Source organism: Lithobates pipiens, unplaced genomic scaffold, assembly GCF_037356315.1.
Source record: "Lithobates pipiens isolate NorthernLeopardFrog02 unplaced genomic scaffold, aLitPip1_a1.2 Scaffold_28, whole genome shotgun sequence".
Lineage (NCBI taxonomy): Eukaryota > Metazoa > Chordata > Amphibia > Anura > Ranidae > Lithobates > Lithobates pipiens.
In genome coordinates, this window is record NW_027507789.1 from 134,629,345 (window position 1) to 134,649,498 (window position 20,154).

The 20,154-nt window shown below is 38.9% G+C and overlaps 1 protein-coding gene across 1 annotated transcript in view; it reads left to right on the forward strand.

The window, feature by feature from the left end:
- The first annotated feature begins 215 nt into the window (after positions 1-215).
- LOC143935606 (cytohesin-1) overlaps positions 216-20,154 on the forward strand; it is a 75,734-nt gene continuing 55,795 nt past the window's right edge. Inside the window, exon 1 of the mRNA XM_077459594.1 lies at positions 216-328. Within this exon, the coding sequence (XP_077315720.1) occupies positions 310-328 (19 nt within the window). The 5' untranslated portion in view covers positions 216-309. The remainder of the gene's footprint in view (positions 329-20,154) is intronic.

Consider the following 20,154-nt stretch of genomic DNA (forward strand, 5'->3'; position numbering starts at 1 on the left):
TGAACATACAAATGGAATATTTCCCCGATCTGTGTGTGTTCTGCATTGTTGGACATGTGAGTGGATGACAGATGAGTGGGATCAGATTGCTGGTATGTGGGGCCATGTATGATGAGAGCACAGCTCAGGTAGGACACGGCCCTGCACGGGTTAATGTGATCACAGCTGACTGAGTGTGACAGGAACAGGGTGTGACAGCTCCCCTCCCCCTCCCCGTGACGTGTCTCCCGCCCCGCCCACTCACTGTCATCGGTAAAGTCTGCGGGTAGTTGGGGGTAGTGAGCAGAGCCGAGAATACACAGCGGGACCATGGTACTGATCACTGACGGTAAGTGTCCACCGCGATTACCTGTATACCGGGGCCTACCGTCCTCGCCCTCCCGGGGGGTGATTGTACCGGTGTGATGTGTACAGTGATTCATTGTTATATAATGGATCTGACTTCATCATCTCCTCTACACTGCACCCACATCACACACCACAGCCTGCCTGGATATATATATACATACATACACACTCTCACAGCCTGTGTATGTATGTATGTATGTATGTATGTGTGTGTGTATATATATATATATATATATATATATATATATATATATATATATATATATCACAGCTTATATTCTGTGTGTATATAATATTGTATATGTATGTCTGTCACACACTGCCTATATACTGTATATGCTCAGTCTGCCTATATAGTGTGTGTGTGTGTACACACACACACACACACACACACACACACGTAAAAGCGGTGATATTGTATTGCGGCCACTGGTAACCTGCCATTCCAGTGAATGGGATCAGAAGATCCCTGCTGCGGCAATTTACACCGGTCCGAATCACCCTTGGGAATCCTGCTTAAAGCTAAAACCCATTCAGGGTATTTATTTGTGTCCCCCCTTACACATTTTCTCCTCACTTCCTGTCTGGTGAAAGTGTTGTCAGCAGGACAGGAAGTGGGGAAAAACGTCTCTAGGAGCCCCTGACCAGGGTTCATAGTCCTACCCCACTCTGTCAAAAAAATAGAAAGGGGGGAGGGGGGGAATAGGCTCTTGATATACCCCATAATGAAGTGTCTTTTGGCTGACATCCTGCTATAAAAATGTATAATACGGATGATGCTTTCATCACAATGGTAGAGATCATAGATATGACTTTTGTTTCATATTAGAGGATTGGTAAAACCCAGAGGAGACAAAAACAATTTGTACTTCCTTATGTTTTACCCAGGTCTTTTCATGGATGAGAAGGGTTCCATATGTTGTGTGTGTTTTATTTTTTTATTGTGTGTGTGTGTATATGTGTATATATATATATATATATATATATATATATATATATATATATATATATATATATATATATATATATATATATATATATATATATATATATATATATATATATATAATGTGTGTGTGTGTGTGTGTATATATATATATATATATATATATATATATATATATATATATATATATATATATATATATATATATATATATGAACCAAGAAAAAGGTATATTTTTAAAGCCGGCCTGTCATATACCTCTCTGCGCCAAACTGGGACCTTCACACACTCCCTGAATTTATATATATATGTATGCGTACCCACCTATATGGCGCACCCACATATATAAAGAAAAAGATTTTTTTCATATGCAGATAAATGCAAAAATTATAGAACCACAGCAAACTAGACAATAACTGCTAAGTGTATTAATACCTAGCAATACGGACAAAGATAGCAGCCGTTAAAAAGTTATCATACAAATACATTAAACAAGTAATACAAACAATTCGTCAAGGTAAATCTGAGAATGTCCGCATTAAAACAGCGCTTTGTAAAAAGTCCTTTATAGAAGTAGAAATGTACGAGCAATCACTAAAAAAGTTCTTAATGTGCAGATAAGGTGTCTACAGTGATCTAATCAGAGTTGCAAGGTGATCAAAGTGCTGTCAAACTTTTCTTCCACCATAAAACGGGAGTGCTTCCCCACATGCGGTGCGTACCCCCTAGGGGGTTAAACTCACCAGACACTGCTGAGAACACAAGCCTTAAGGAGTAGTCACTTCCTTGAGTATGGTAATATATCACCTTAGCGTTGCAGTTCCAAACAATCCACCCAGTTTGTCATAAAAGTAAAACAAAATGTGCACATAGCATAATACTGTTTTATTTTAAAAAAGTTTGCACAAAACAATAGAATCACCCATTAGCATATCTGCGTACATTGTCTAAAACATCATGAGCATTTCCAAAATGTGTACTTCACCGATTATCCAGATCTCAGAGCCATCCACAAGTGTTCCCCTGTGTACACTGTGCATCACTTCCTGGTCTGTGGTCAGCGGTGGAGCGCACACCTCACTTCCGGTAGCGTCGTGTAGGCCACGCCCTGACGCGTTTCGTCACTTCCGACTTCAACAGAGGGCGTGGCTACACGACGCCGACGGCCAAAATATATACAGCAGTCTCACACCCTGTCAGCCAATCACGCAGCACTGCAATATCCAGCCCACATGACGCTGCACATCGTCATGGTAACCGGACGCAGCCAGCTCGGTTCTCAATACAGGGAGAGATGCTTGTATCAAAACAAACTACCGCCGAACTACTGGCGATCTCCTCAGCAAAACAGGCAAAGTGAACATTCAACCAAAAACAATACATGAAAGAAAAAAACATATAGACCTACAGATTAAAATTAACCTCAATAAGTAAAAAAACATACACATATAAGATTAGATTATATATAGTCCAAATATCGATTAGGCTCTATATTAGATAAAACAGAAAGGCAGTAATCTAGACATTAGATCCTCACTTGATCCATGTATGTTGGTGTAATATGCGAGCAAAGACCTATATATGCATACATGGTCCATAGGCTGTTTCTCTAAAAGGTGCATCATATTAAGAAAAAACTAGTATGTATGTCATGTGCGTCATCAAAAATATACACATACTTATACATGTATATATCTCTAATGTCTGCGCTAAATGCACCCCATATATCACTGGAATTATCGTTGCAGAGCAACCAGTGGTAAATGTGTACTAAGTATCCACCACCTCCAAGGTTTTTATCTCTATGAGATGTTATTTAAGTTGAAGGGAACTTCTTACTGACCAAATACTCAAATCACAGATGGAAAAAGCCGCATAACCATAAAAATATTTAAAATATTCCAAACATTCAAAAATATTCAAGAATACCGTAAATATTATAGGTCACCACAAATTTGCCCATGATCTTTCTATAGTAGCCATAGTAATCATATTGGTCAGCTCATGTCAAAATTTTAATAATTCCTTGCATATCAGCCTTAGAGTAATTGTAGTTACCAAAACTCTATATGTCCATGGTATATAAAAAATTGGTTTAGATATGTAATAGTACAAATGTAAAAGATCATACCGTGAATGTCTTCATTAATCCATACACTATATATCTTACCCAAGTATCCCGCTAGATACTGCTTAAAGGATTACTATTTAGGAAATTAAAATATTTAAATATTAAAAGGAAGGTAACGTAGACCGGAAAACTTAATAATCACTGATGAAACAATTGATATCTAGGTCCACATTTAACCCTTTTGGTGTTAAAGTATCAATCAAATATATCCATTCCGTTTCGCGTTTGGATAACTCTCGTACCATATTTGACCCTCTCCAGGAGGGTTTCATATGTTCTACACCCCAAAATCTGAGTCCAGAGGGATCCTGATTATGATAAAGCTTAAAATGTAGGGATACATTGTGGTCCTTAAAACCAAGTTTAATATTAGCCACATGCTCCGCTATTCTTATCCTTAACAGTCTTTTGGTACGGCCTATATAGATCAACCCACATGGGCATTGCAAAGCGTATACAACATACGATGTGTTACAGGTAATAAACCCTTTGATAGTAAATTCTTTATTATTCCCTGCTGCTAAAAAGCGTTCCATTGCTCTTATTGGTGTGTTTACTTCTTTACAAGCCCTGCAACGTCTACAAGCAAAAAACCCATCTTTTTCCCAAAAAGTGGGAGGGTGTTTAGGCGGGTCAATCACTTTTTTAACTATCTTATCGGCATAGTTGGGAGCTCTTCTATATATGAACCCGGGTTTTGCAGGTAGCACTGGTTGTAATGTTTTATCCATCAGAAGGATGTGCCAGTGTGATAAAAATATATTCTCAACCTCCCTATATTGTGAATGGTACCCTGATATAAAATTCCATTCGTGACTATTGGGAGTGTGATTGCCATTATTGTTACTCAAGAGGCTAACTCTTGATGTGGATGCTACTCCTTCAATCACTTTGTCCAGTTGTTTATCACAATAACCCTTTTCCAGGAATTTTTCTTTAATCCTATTCGCCTGGGAGAAGAAATCATTATCATTGGAACAGTTTCTTCTAATCCTGGTCACTTGACCTTTAGGGATATTCTTTAACCAGACCGGGTGATGCCCACTCTGTATCGGTAGATAACTATTTGCGTCTGTAGGTTTGAAATAAGCCTTAGTACCGAGTCTTTCTCCATGTCTATAGATGTTAACATCCAAAAAATTGATGCTTTCAGTGCTTATTTCACTAGTCAATTTAATATGACTAGTATTATTATTTAATTCGGCAAGGAAATCATTGAGGGAAGATCTTGTTCCAGACCAAATAAAGATCAGGTCATCTATATAACGTCTGTATATCAATAACTCTTGTCTCTTAACAGAAAAAATTTTCTTGTCTTCCCACTCTCCCATAAACAAGTTCGCTATGCTAGGTGCGAACTTAGCGCCCATTGCGACGCCGCGTTTTTGGGAGTAGAATTTTCCGCCATACCAGAAATAGTTGTGACCTAAACAGAAATCAAGAGCATTTCTCAAAAAGATTTTTTGATTATGTTTCAGATCATCTCTCCGACTGAGCACCCAATTAAGGGCCAAAATAGCATCATCATGTTGGATGATAGTATATAAAGACGCAACATCCGCTGTGACTAAGTATACCTCTTCTTTGCCAACTAAGTCCACTTCTTCCAATATTTGTAAAAGATTTTTAGTATCCTGCAAATAAGCTTTTGTCTGTATCACACTTTTTTGTAGATATAGGTCAAGATACTGGCCCATTCTAGAAGTAATGGATCCTATCCCATTGACAATTGGTCTGCCAGGCGGACATTTTATATTCTTATGGATTTTCGGCAAAGTATAGATAGTAGGGATCCTGCTACTACTAGGAGTTAAATACCTCATTTCTTTGTTAGTTAGGACCCCAGTTGAAACGCCGAAATTCACTAAAGCCTTCAGCTCATACTCATATTGTTTAGTAGGGTCTTTATCCAACTTCTTATATGTATCTTCTTCCATCAACATTTCTATTAGTTGATTGTGATAAAATTCTTTTGTCAGTAAAACAACCCCGCCCCCTTTATCGGCGGGTCTTATGATTAGATCCTTTCTTTTTTCCAAACTCTTAATGCCTTCATGAATATATCGTGGATTAGCATTTTTTTGGGGGATGAGAGTTTCCAAATCGCGCAACACCAGATTCTTAAACACGTCTATTTGTTGATTAGCACTATTAGCGGGGTTAAATAGTGACTTATTTCGTAACCCGCTATCAGTCTGCACTGATGCGGTCACAGTGACAGGTTGGGAATTTTTATTCAAGAAATACTTTTTCATGTTAATTTTCCTCATATATTTATGCACATCTATAAATACATTAAATTTGTTTAGTGGTCTCTTCAGGCCACATTTTAATCCCAAATTCAATATATTGATTTCTTTATGTGTCAAGGAGGCTTCTGCTATGTTAAAAATCCCCCCTAGTCCTTTTCGCGTCTTCTTTTCCTGGACCCTTCGTCCTGCTCTGCAGCCTCTCGTTCGTTTCTCCTGAAGTCTGGGGAATATGTTTGATTCCTCTCCCATTGTGTCTGATCCCTCCAATGGGGGTCTTGTGCTGGATAGGCCTGCATCGGAGGTCTCCCCCTTCTGGGGTACCCCCGACCTTGTCCTCGCTTCTGCCATCCCCTTCCTCTCCCTAAAAAAGGACGTGGTGACTGTTGATATTCACCATTTTCATATTGTAATGGATTATACCTGTTATACACAGGGACCTGGTAATGGTTACATGGTGGGACATCTGCACTTTGGAACAGTATATGAAAGAAAAAATTATTGTTAGAAGTTTACGGTGGGAGGTAACTCCTCAGGATGGGTTAGACGACCCAGACTCTATGAAAGAATGGCTTGAATTTTTTAATGAGGTTGGTTTTAGATTACAGGATTTAGTTTTAAAAAGGAAACATAGGAAGATGATGAAACTAGAGGCGAGAATTAATGAGTTAAAAACACAATTAGAACCTATCAAGGATTCACAACAATTAATAGATTTTAATACACGTATTAAAAAGAAATTGGAGAAAGTAGACAAAGACACACAAAGAAAGAAAACTAAGAAATTCCATAGGGATTTGGGGGATTTTCAGACAAATTCCATTTATGTATGGCAACAGACGAGTGGAAGTCCATTTGAGGAAAATAAAGAAATAATTAGACAGGACGATGATCCACAGATTGAATCACAATACGTGGACAATAATGACCACACTACTAGAATTCGCCCGACTAACGGTGGACCGGTGTACCAACCGGTATATCAATCTACGCCAGTTAGGAAGGTAAATAGCAATGTGAGAGGTCAGAACATAAGAGGAAAATCCCTGAACCCACAAAGACCCCCGAATCCACAGGGTAACCATTACCAGGTCCCTGTGTATAACAGGTATAATCCATTACAATATGAAAATGGTGAATATCAACAGTCACCACGTCCTTTTTTAGGGAGAGGAAGGGGATGGCAGAAGCGAGGACGAGGTCGGGGGTACCCCAGAAGGGGGAGACCTCCGATGCAGGCCTATCCAGCACAAGACCCCCATTGGAGGGATCAGACACAATGGGAGAGGAATCAAACATATTCCCCAGACTTCAGGAGAAACGAACGAGAGGCTGCAGAGCAGGACGAAGGGTCCAGGAAAAGAAGACGCGAAAAGGACTAGGGGGGATTTTTAACATAGCAGAAGCCTCCTTGACACATAAAGAAATCAATATATTGAATTTGGGATTAAAATGTGGCCTGAAGAGACCACTAAACAAATTTAATGTATTTATAGATGTGCATAAATATATGAGGAAAATTAACATGAAAAAGTATTTCTTGAATAAAAATTCCCAACCTGTCACTGTGACCGCATCAGTGCAGACTGATAGCGGGTTACGAAATAAGTCACTATTTAACCCCGCTAATAGTGCTAATCAACAAATAGACGTGTTTAAGAATCTGGTGTTGCGCGATTTGGAAACTCTCATCCCCCAAAAAAATGCTAATCCACGATATATTCATGAAGGCATTAAGAGTTTGGAAAAAAGAAAGGATCTAATCATAAGACCCGCCGATAAAGGGGGCGGGGTTGTTTTACTGACAAAAGAATTTTATCACAATCAACTAATAGAAATGTTGATGGAAGAAGATACATATAAGAAGTTGGATAAAGACCCTACTAAACAATATGTGTATGAGCTGAAGGCTTTAGTGAATTTCGGCGTTTCAACTGGGGTCCTAACTAACAAAGAAATGAGGTATTTAACTCCTAGTAGTAGCAGGATCCCTACTATCTATACTTTGCCGAAAATCCATAAGAATATAAAATGTCCGCCTGGCAGACCAATTGTCAATGGGATAGGATCCATTACTTCTAGAATGGGCCAGTATCTTGACCTATATCTACAAAAAAGTGTGATACAGACAAAAGCTTATTTGCAGGATACTAAAAATCTTTTACAAATATTGGAAGAAGTGGACTTAGTTGGCAAAGAAGAGGTATACTTAGTCACAGCGGATGTTGCGTCTTTATATACTATCATCCAACATGATGATGCTATTTTGGCCCTTAATTGGGCGCTCAGTCGGAGAGATGATCTGAAACATAATCAAAAAATCTTTTTGAGAAATGCTCTTGATTTCTGTTTAGGTCACAACTATTTCTGGTATGGCGGAAAATTCTACTCCCAAAAACGCGGCGTCGCAATGGGCGCTAAGTTCGCACCTAGCATAGCGAACTTGTTTATGGGAGAGTGGGAAGACAAGAAAATTTTTTCTGTTAAGAGACAAGAGTTATTGATATACAGACGTTATATAGATGACCTGATCTTTATTTGGTCTGGAACAAGATCTTCCCTCAATGATTTCCTTGCCGAATTAAATAATAATACTAGTCATATTAAATTGACTAGTGAAATAAGCACTGAAAGCATCAATTTTTTGGATGTTAACATCTATAGACATGGAGAAAGACTCGGTACTAAGGCTTATTTCAAACCTACAGACGCAAATAGTTATCTACCGATACAGAGTGGGCATCACCCGGTCTGGTTAAAGAATATCCCTAAAGGTCAAGTGACCAGGATTAGAAGAAACTGTTCCAATGATAATGATTTCTTCTCCCAGGCGAATAGGATTAAAGAAAAATTCCTGGAAAAGGGTTATTGTGATAAACAACTGGACAAAGTGATTGAAGGAGTAGCATCCACATCAAGAGTTAGCCTCTTGAGTAACAATAATGGCAATCACACTCCCAATAGTCACGAATGGAATTTTATATCAGGGTACCATTCACAATATAGGGAGGTTGAGAATATATTTTTATCACACTGGCACATCCTTCTGATGGATAAAACATTACAACCAGTGCTACCTGCAAAACCCGGGTTCATATATAGAAGAGCTCCCAACTATGCCGATAAGATAGTTAAAAAAGTGATTGACCCGCCTAAACACCCTCCCACTTTTTGGGAAAAAGATGGGTTTTTTGCTTGTAGACGTTGCAGGGCTTGTAAAGAAGTAAACACACCAATAAGAGCAATGGAACGCTTTTTAGCAGCAGGGAATAATAAAGAATTTACTATCAAAGGGTTTATTACCTGTAACACATCGTATGTTGTATACGCTTTGCAATGCCCATGTGGGTTGATCTATATAGGCCGTACCAAAAGACTGTTAAGGATAAGAATAGCGGAGCATGTGGCTAATATTAAACTTGGTTTTAAGGACCACAATGTATCCCTACATTTTAAGCTTTATCATAATCAGGATCCCTCTGGACTCAGATTTTGGGGTGTAGAACATATGAAACCCTCCTGGAGAGGGTCAAATATGGTACGAGAGTTATCCAAACGCGAAACGGAATGGATATATTTGATTGATACTTTAACACCAAAAGGGTTAAATGTGGACCTAGATATCAATTGTTTCATCAGTGATTATTAAGTTTTCCGGTCTACGTTACCTTCCTTTTAATATTTAAATATTTTAATTTCCTAAATAGTAATCCTTTAAGCAGTATCTAGCGGGATACTTGGGTAAGATATATAGTGTATGGATTAATGAAGACATTCACGGTATGATCTTTTACATTTGTACTATTACATATCTAAACCAATTTTTTATATACCATGGACATATAGAGTTTTGGTAACTACAATTACTCTAAGGCTGATATGCAAGGAATTATTAAAATTTTGACATGAGCTGACCAATATGATTACTATGGCTACTATAGAAAGATCATGGGCAAATTTGTGGTGACCTATAATATTTACGGTATTCTTGAATATTTTTGAATGTTTGGAATATTTTAAATATTTTTATGGTTATGCGGCTTTTTCCATCTGTGATTTGAGTATTTGGTCAGTAAGAAGTTCCCTTCAACTTAAATAACATCTCATAGAGATAAAAACCTTGGAGGTGGTGGATACTTAGTACACATTTACCACTGGTTGCTCTGCAACGATAATTCCAGTGATATATGGGGTGCATTTAGCGCAGACATTAGAGATATATACATGTATAAGTATGTGTATATTTTTGATGACGCACATGACATACATACTAGTTTTTTCTTAATATGATGCACCTTTTAGAGAAACAGCCTATGGACCATGTATGCATATATAGGTCTTTGCTCGCATATTACACCAACATACATGGATCAAGTGAGGATCTAATGTCTAGATTACTGCCTTTCTGTTTTATCTAATATAGAGCCTAATCGATATTTGGACTATATATAATCTAATCTTATATGTGTATGTTTTTTTACTTATTGAGGTTAATTTTAATCTGTAGGTCTATATGTTTTTTTCTTTCATGTATTGTTTTTGGTTGAATGTTCACTTTGCCTGTTTTGCTGAGGAGATCGCCAGTAGTTCGGCGGTAGTTTGTTTTGATACAAGCATCTCTCCCTGTATTGAGAACCGAGCTGGCTGCGTCCGGTTACCATGACGATGTGCAGCGTCATGTGGGCTGGATATTGCAGTGCTGCGTGATTGGCTGACAGGGTGTGAGACTGCTGTATATATTTTGGCCGTCGGCGTCGTGTAGCCACGCCCTCTGTTGAAGTCGGAAGTGACGAAACGCGTCAGGGCGTGGCCTACACGACGCTACCGGAAGTGAGGTGTGCGCTCCACCGCTGACCACAGACCAGGAAGTGATGCACAGTGTACACAGGGGAACACTTGTGGATGGCTCTGAGATCTGGATAATCGGTGAAGTACACATTTTGGAAATGCTCATGATGTTTTAGACAATGTACGCAGATATGCTAATGGGTGATTCTATTGTTTTGTGCAAACTTTTTTAAAATAAAACAGTATTATGCTATGTGCACATTTTGTTTTACTTTTATGACAAACTGGGTGGATTGTTTGGAACTGCAACGCTAAGGTGATATATTACCATACTCAAGGAAGTGACTACTCCTTAAGGCTTGTGTTCTCAGCAGTGTCTGGTGAGTTTAACCCCCTAGGGGGTACGCACCGCATGTGGGGAAGCACTCCCGTTTTATGGTGGAAGAAAAGTTTGACAGCACTTTGATCACCTTGCAACTCTGATTAGATCACTGTAGACACCTTATCTGCACATTAAGAACTTTTTTAGTGATTGCTCGTACATTTCTACTTCTATAAAGGACTTTTTACAAAGCGCTGTTTTAATGCGGACATTCTCAGATTTACCTTGACGAATTGTTTGTATTACTTGTTTAATATATATATATATGTGTGTGTATATGTATATATATATATTTTTTTTTTATTATTCACATATTGTTAATGCTTTTTATATAATATGTGAATATTATTGTGTATAATATTGATAATAATAGTATGTATTCTTTTATATAAACACACACACAATATTCTATAAATAATTTATAGAATATTGTGTTTATATAAAATAAAAAAAATTACATATGTTTGTGTGTAATTAATAATAATAATAATAATAATAATAATAATAAAAAGTGTGTGTGTATGTCTCTCCCTAGCACACATTTACTTTAATTTAGGTTTTACACGTTTAATACAAGCTGTTTGTGTTACTTTGCCTTGATCTGTCCAGTTACTTTTTGCATTAAAAAAAATTGCCCTGAAGTGCCTGTTCTTATGACTGGCATGGCCTCCTATGTGGGTAATGTGTGGGTGTCCTGTGGCCCTCAGACACAGAGAATAGCACATTGGGGGAAGCCCTGACTGCCTTTATCTGGCAGACGATAGTTGCCTATCAGAAGGCGGCAGACATCCCACCAATCTAGACGGTGACTGTTCCGTCGGATGTGCCGGGACATGCGATGTGAGTGTGCAATGTACAGGGATAGGGACAATTGTAGACACACACTCAGGTTGAACTGGATGGACTGGTGTATTTATTCAACCTTACTGACTATGAAACTATGTACCTGGTAGAGGGTTACTTGCTGTGTGATTATGTGAAAACGAAGAACCCATTTTTATTCTAGCTATCACTTCTTAGCATAGGTCACTTTAAAAAAATAAATAAAAAAAGGGAATATGTTTTTCCTATGTTTGTTCCTTGATCAGTTCTGAAACGCAGGTCATTCTGAACTATTACCCGTGTATTCTCTATAGGCCATTTTTAACCTGCTGATAAGATCCTTGCATGGATATTGCCCCTCTACTCTCCAGCAGAGATGAGACCATCTGGCTTGGTGGCAATCAACTTGTAAGAAACATAGAAAAGTGACGTCAGAAAACGACCAAGTAGTCCATTGAGTCAAAGTTCCATGGACTTTAAGTTGTAAACTTTACGTGGGAGAGAATCATGAACAAGGACTTGCCAAGCACGTGTTGACCAAGTACCTGTATGACTCAATGACATCCCATATATCCCAGCTGTCCATCTCCTAAGTAGTAATAGATGTGATGCATCCTTCCGGTGCTTGCTTTCTAGTAACGCATGGCCTTTCTATAAACCATAGAGGAGATTTAGGCAGCTGACAAGCTTCCAATACCTTCTACACATTACCAAACCCCTCATTTAGACCCTGATGACCCTATTTAAAGTGCCTATGTGCTGCTGATAGTCACATTTTCACCCGCAGAATAGCTTGGGTACATGAGTGTTGTACCTGTGCATTTAAATTGCACATTAAATGTAACCCAACAGATTTGGAATCGGCCTCAATATCCGGTTGCGGATGGCCGTTAGACTGTGTTTGAGCTGCTTTGTGTTTCTCTGAATGCAGTATACCCTACTAGAGATGCACCAGCATTGCAGGTCATATGTGGCATACTATGTGTACGCATGTGCTTAAACCATTTCTGTGTTTGTAAAAGCCTGTATTTGGAACCATGCCTGTATATTCAAGCCTATAGGTGCCTACAGATTTACTGGATTCCACCTATTAACAAAATTCCCTTGGACCTCAGGCCTTGTTCGCACCTGTGCGATTTTGAAGCTTCACCAGAAGTGCTTCAATAATTGACACGGGGGGGGGGGGGGTGTGTGTCTATTTATTTATAAAAACAATTGCTGTGTGAAAGCTTCAGGATTTCACACAGCCATCAACCTGTACTCACCTGCAATCTAATATGTTTATTTCCTGTCCCATCTAGTGGCCATGATGAGGTATTTACCTGAATAAGATATTTCAGCAAAATACTGCATTATGGACACTAGATGGAGCTAATGGCCTTGGAAAATAAACTAGACAGATTACAGCTTCTTTGGGATAAATGTTCTGGCGCCTATAGACTTTAGTGGGTGGAGTCTGAAAAAAGCTGCTTTTTCATAGTAGTTAGCGTTTCATTGGCTATAAATCTATTATAAATTAAACGCTCTAAAAATATTTTCTACAAATGCTGGAAAAAAAGGCCCAAAAAGCAACCCAAGGTGCTTAAATGCAATAAAAGTGTCTCCTTTTCCTGCCTGTGCCAGCCAAATGAGCCCGACACATAGGCAGTTTGCTGCACTGAGCTCGGTATAGAATCTCTCATTCCAGATTCCACAGTAAAAAAAACATTAGCAGCTCCGTGAGAGAGGTTTATTGAAATATCTCCAGAACAGAAGCTAATACGAATCAGAAAAAAAAAAAAAAAAGGTTGGCTGATGTTCTCGGCATTCATGTAGCAGAGAGGGAGGAAGGATGTTTAGCTAACAAAGCTGCTGTTTCACCTTTTTTCTTTTTCGCGAATGTGCCAACCTGGAAACTTGTCATCAGAGCGGGTGCTGCTCGCTATTGGGAAGCAGGTTATTGGACATTGACGTAAGGATAAGGCGTGATAACCACTTGCTGCCCAAGCCGCATTTCTGAAACTTCCCACATACATGTATAAATCCTGTGTTTTTTATCTTTTTGTATATGTATGTGTGTGTGTGTGTATATATATATAAAAATTCTAAAAAGCAAAGGGCCTTTGGTAAAAAAAAGTTGTTGAGAGAGATACTATATATATATATATATATATATATATATATATATATATATATATATATATATATATAATTTATTTATTTATTTTTTTTTCAATTTTAATGCACAAAAAAACCCCACAATATAATGCTGTGTTTTTTTGGGTTTTTTTTTTTTTTCTTGGAAAATAAAATATAAGATGTTATGCTGAGTAAATGTAAACCTAACATGTCACACTTTTAAAATTGCTTGCCTAAAAATCTCCATAGGCAATGCTTTAAAAGACTTTACAGGTTACCAGTTTAGAGTTACCCAAGAGGAAGGAGACCACCGTCTGCCACATGTATATGTGATCTGGTGACCATATAGCTGCTCTGATCACTTTTACACTATAGATCATTGCTAGCTTTGACCCTGTTAGAACCAATGTAATGCCCTGCCATCCCTTGTACCTGTTGACCTAATAATAATCTTCAGAGAAATCATTCACCTAAAATGTAGAAAAACCTACATTTGGCACAATGTTAGTGAGCACCGAAGTGGCCGAACACTCCCGCTCATACTTGGCATATTGGAATAGTCATTTTGGTAACAGCTGAACCTTTGCTAAATGAGTCTTTCAAGCACATTTGGTTAGCGTGCTTTGTGTAACATACAACTCAAAGCTACATGCTAACACTAGGATTACCCTTCAGCTTCTTCTTCTAGTGGTTTTGGGGTATGTTTTTCATGCCACTTTTTGAGCATTTTTTTTGTGGCCAATGGTGAGCTAGTTACAGATGCAAGAAATCAAACAAAAAACATGTGGTTATTCATCTATTCAGATGCTCCCATTGAAGCCCTTCGAGACCAAAAACGCACAGCTATGCCCCAAAGAAGCGTGTGTGGAGTTTTTTTTTTTTTTTTTTTATTTCTTTTTTGAGCTTTGAAGAATCTCAGGTGCAAAATGGACCTAATTATAGGATATACAGATTTTTTGCAGACTGCTTGCTATGTAAAAAAAAAAAAAAAAGCCATCCCATAAATCGTATGAGTAATGTGTAGCTATGTCATACCTGATGCATGCAATCTGATGGAAAAGCCTATACATGTGTGTTTTTTTTTTTTTTTTTTTTTTTTTTTATAGCTGTGTTTATTTTTGTGTCAACAATAATAGACTAGACTCGAAAACAGAGAAATTATTATTTTTATTATTATTTTAGTAATAATTATTAATAGTTTTGTTATTAATTCAATAAAAATGATCAAATAGCCATGACTTTAATCAATTTAGACTGAGATTTGATCAGTCTGCTTTGATCGGCCAGGACGGAATATTATTCACCATTTTGTATCAATCGGCCGCACTTTGTTCCTGAAGATGATCATGCTTTGATCAGAGTAGGAGATTACATGATGGAGACAGATGTGATTGATCATTTTATGATAAATCCACTTTGCTGTGTTTGGCATATCAATCAAATGGGCTGTCAAGTATAGAACGATTATTTCTATTAGAAAAGATCATAAAAGAAATTGATCATTTATTGAATCGTGTATATGGTCAGCATAAAGTCAAACCTAAAGCAGTTTAGGGCTAGTTTTAACAAATAGTGAACATTATGAAAGGGGGGGAGGGTAGATGTTCATGACCTAACTAGTAATAAATAGATCTTGGAGCGTGCGCTTCTCTGTCGCATGATCTAAGCACAGCTATAGGATCACATGACGTCTGGCACTTCTCTTTATGAGCACTGTTGTCAGCAAAGTCTTCATTCACTTTAACTAAACATTCTAGTGATAACGTCCAAGTGTGTGCGTGTAGCTTTAAGTCCTGAGACCTGTAGTGAGGAGCTGCATTATAATGCATGACAACTGTTATACCTATTGCGGTCTTCCTTCCTAAGGCCAACCTTTTATTTAAAGTGGAACAAAATTTTGAGTTTAGGCCCATTTTAAAGGGGTTGTTAAGGCAGAGGGTTTTTTTTTTTTTTTTTGTATATTAAGATAAAAAGCCTTATGTGTGCAGCAGCCCCTCTCTATCCAGCGATGTCCGAGTATCTCCCTCCTGATTGGCTGAGACACACAGTGGCACCAATGGCTCCCGCTGCTGTCCATCAAAGTCATTTTTCCAATAAGGAAAGGAGGAGTGCGCTGAACCAAGGGCTCTGTCTAGCTACACGAAGATGCAGCTCGGGTGCCCCCATAACAAGCAGCTTGCTGTGGGGGCACTCGGCAGGAGGGTGGGACCAGGAGCTCTTCTCATGTAGAGGAGGATCCAGGATGCTCTGTGCACAACCACTACACAGAGCAGGTAAGTGGAACCTGTTATTTTTTTTATTTTATTATTATTATTATTATTATTATTTATTTTTAGGAAAAAAAACAAAAAAACACAAGACTTTACAATCCCTTTTAAGAGTTGCCATATAGACCATATTTAATTTTGCATAAATATGTCTATCTTACAAGAAACATTTAGTCATGGTGAGCCAAAGCTGTATTATCCCCGCAGTTTACCAGAACTTGTGCCACGTTACCAAAATAGGACCGCCAATGTTCTGCTGGGTGTCCATGAACCGTCCATGGCACTCCATCAGGCGGGGCATATGAGAAAAAAAGGAGCATTCTGATCACCAGACAGATCGCCATTCTTGGGGAGCCATCTGGCTAACATTACCAGATGCAACAAAAGGCACAATTTATCACTTCCCAAATTTTGCCATTCTACGGACAATGAAATGTGGATAAGGCATTAGAATTTTTGCCATTCCTCCAACCAGAAAGAGGTGGTGGAATTTTTTGCTTCAGAACTTGTGCACATCTTTCAGCTCCATTCACCCATGTGAGTACAGTAATAAAGCCCCACGTACAATAAGTTCCACATTATCCTGGTCAGAGGAAGGCTTATTAAAGCTAACTTAGTACAATATGTGCTGTGCCATTAGGCCACGTGGTAATTAATGTTACATCACTCCAATGTCTGCTGTGTAATTACACCACGTTAATTAATGCTACATTACTCAATATCCGCTGTCCATTGGGCCTCTGACATTCCTATCTGAAATGACAGTTTTTTTTGAGTTGATTCACAGCTAAGGAAGGTGTAATGGTTCCCTGGCTGTTACTTTCTAAATCCTCGGCCCAAAGTGTGCAGATAAGGACAGTTAAAGGAGAACCAAGGGCTGGTCCACCTGTGCATTCCCATGCCATCTGGTTTTGCAGCCTGCAAAACGCACTGAAATGCGGGAAGTAGGGCAATCGCTACTTTTTCAGAAGGCACTGCATGGAACCACATGGTACTGAGGTACCATGCGATTTGGTGCCTGCAAATACAGCCCGTTTGGAAGTTTCATTTGCATTGCCATTAACAATTCATTGGGACCTGCATGGAGATTGCAAAGGCAATGCATTCACTTGCTGTGCAGGAAGCTTTGTGAAACCAGCCCTAAAGGCAAAACAGTTTTTGCACTTTGAATTGAGTAAGAGAGGGTTACAACCCCTGTCAGTTTTATTTTTTCTTTCCATCCCGTTGGGGAGCTTTACCTTTGCGTCCTTCCCCTTAGCATATGGTAGGGCTAAACCATTTGTAACTGGCAGTTGCTCTTCCTGTGCAGCCATTGAGTGCGGATTTACGGAACAGAAGACATCACAGTGGAGGGGCTGTAAGTAGTCTTCAGAGAAGGTGACAACGCTGCTGTCATTTTAGCAGCTGTGCTGCAGCGTTGTCGGCCCTCTACAGGACATGACGTGGATTTGAAATTGGTAAAAATGAAAGAAGAAAAAAGGAAACCACTATAAATAATATGCATAAGGAGTAATGCATGTTGTATAAATTGCCTTGACACAAAGGTCAGCAGTACAGCCAGGCAACCTGCAATTTCAGAAAGACAAGTTCAGTAATTGCCGCCAGTCATAAGATTATTTTAACAATACCTGGGTAGTTTGCACTGGAAACCTATTCCAAGATAACATTAGACTAAAAACGGATTGTCCAGCTTGTGACTTCTTATACAACCATTTGCTGTTCTCTACAAGAGGGAATAAAGAAGAAATGAACAATCTGTTCTGTTTTGCAGTCTAAGCTACTTAAACAGTTTTGTTCCAGTCTTTCATTTTTATGACCCGATTGTTCTTAATTAATCTCTGTTCCTAAACTGCTGAGCAGGGATTTTTTTTTCTTGGCTCATATACGATGACCTCAGCAGAGTACTGACGGAGTCCTGATGGAAACTCCCCAGTTAACTCCTAAACATTTCTCTCCTCCGCCCTGCGCTGCAAGCATATCCCAACAGGTTTGGGAGCTGGAAACAGGATGAGATCTGTCCATTTGTTCCAGCATGTTCACACCTCAATGTTCTTTACATTCCAACTTGGTGGAACAATGTGAGCACATGCAGAATGTTCACAGGCACAAAAACAAACAATAAATTAAAAATATGACTAAAATACGACTAAAACTAAAATGCCATTTTACTCAAAAGACTAATGCCCTGTACACGCGGTCGGACTTTCTGACGACAAAATCCGTCTGATTTTTTTTAATTTTTTTTCAACGGATTTTGGCCCAAACTTGTGTTGCATACACAGTCACACAAAGTTGTCGGAAAATCCAATCGTTCTGAACAAGGTGATGTAAAACGCGTACGACATGACTATGAACGGGCCAGTAGCCAATAGCTTTCATCTCGTAATTTATTCTGAGCATGCGCACTTTGTGTGTTGGAATTTAAACTATTTGGATTTTGTTGTCGGAAAATTTTAGATCCAGCTCTCAAACTTTGTGCGTCGGAAATTCAGACAGAAAAAGGTCCAATGGAGCCCACACACGATCAGATTTTTCCATCCACACAATCGATCGCACATTTTCCATCGGAAAGTCCGAGCGTGTGTACAGGGCATAAGACTCAACCGAAATTGAAATTTGACATTGGTCTGTAGTGCATGTTCATACCTCAATGCCATAATAAATAACATATTAGATTTTTCAATCCAGCAGTATGTAATGAGTTTGGAAATTGTACAGAAATGTTAACTAATGCATTACAATTTTAATTCCACCTACAGGGAGTCCCCCGACTTACAAACGACTCCGACTTACAAACGGAGGGAGATAACAGAAAGTGAGAGGAAAAAAATGTACCTGTTCCAAATTACAAATGGATGCTACTTAAGAACAAACCTACAGTCCCTATCATGTTTGTAACCCGGGGACCCCCGTATTAGGTTTTAGTCGACTAAAATGTACTGGAGGTTTAAGTCGATGAAATACGACTAAAACAATTACAGAAGACTAAAATGCTTTTTAGTTTTAGTCCCAAGACTAAGACTAAAACTGAATCGAAATTTGCTGGCAAAATTAACACTGGTAACAAATAAAATATCGAAAAAATTGAATGTAGGGAAAAAGAGTGAGCGATATAACAACTTGTGGGGAAAAAAAAAAAAAAAAAAAAAGTAGCATAAGAAGGGGGGGGGGGGGGGGAAGGATAGCTAGGAATGGCAATAAAATCCTTTTTGTTGACGCCATTCTGTATATTAAGGAGTAATACGTTTTCCGTATAAATGATATTTGTCCATAAAGAGGAACTGTTGTCTGCTCACAAAATTTGTAATAAAAACATCTTTGCCATTCTGAAGCTTCCCTCCAACCACTTTGCATATTTTATTTATACCGCGACTCTGTACTTGCCAAATTTGCTGCTGAAATCTCCCTCCACTTAGTCTGGCTGCAGCCATTTTAACTGTGGGTAGCTGAAGATGGTGCTTGTTCACTTCCTGGATTTACAGACACTGCAGCTCTCATTGACCCTCTTATGACTCACCCCCCCCCCCCCCTTCCTGGCAAACTCTCACGCGAGTAAGAGAGCGCTGTGCATGACATAAGCCTAGGCTTTTTACTAGACTAGAAAAGGGGAATGGGCTGTAAGGTATTTATTGGCAGGAAAAAAAAAATGTTTTCCTATCCAAAGTTAAAACAACAAGGGCAGAGGATTTAATAGATGGAAAGTTGAAAAAATGACTGCAGGTCCGCTTGGGGTGCATTCAAACTTGCAATTGTGACGCAGCACGATCACAGTGGGGAGTCCTGCTATAATAATAGCCCCAAGAGGCAGCCCTATTGAAAGCAATGGGAGGCTGACGGCTCCCACGCTAGACACGCCCACTCCCATATAAACACTCAGACTGCCTGCATCCAGGGCAATCGCCCTCATGTGAATTCTGCCTGAGCGATTACATGCGAGTGGGCATGATCAGCTGTGGGAGCTTCCAATGGGGCTGCCTCCCACAGCTAACTGTGTACCAATGCAGGGGTTCTCGCATGTGATGTGTCTGTGGGTGCATTCACAAGTATGACTGCACCCTTGGCCTGCATTCATAGCTGAGCACTTTGTAGCTCAATATTGCATT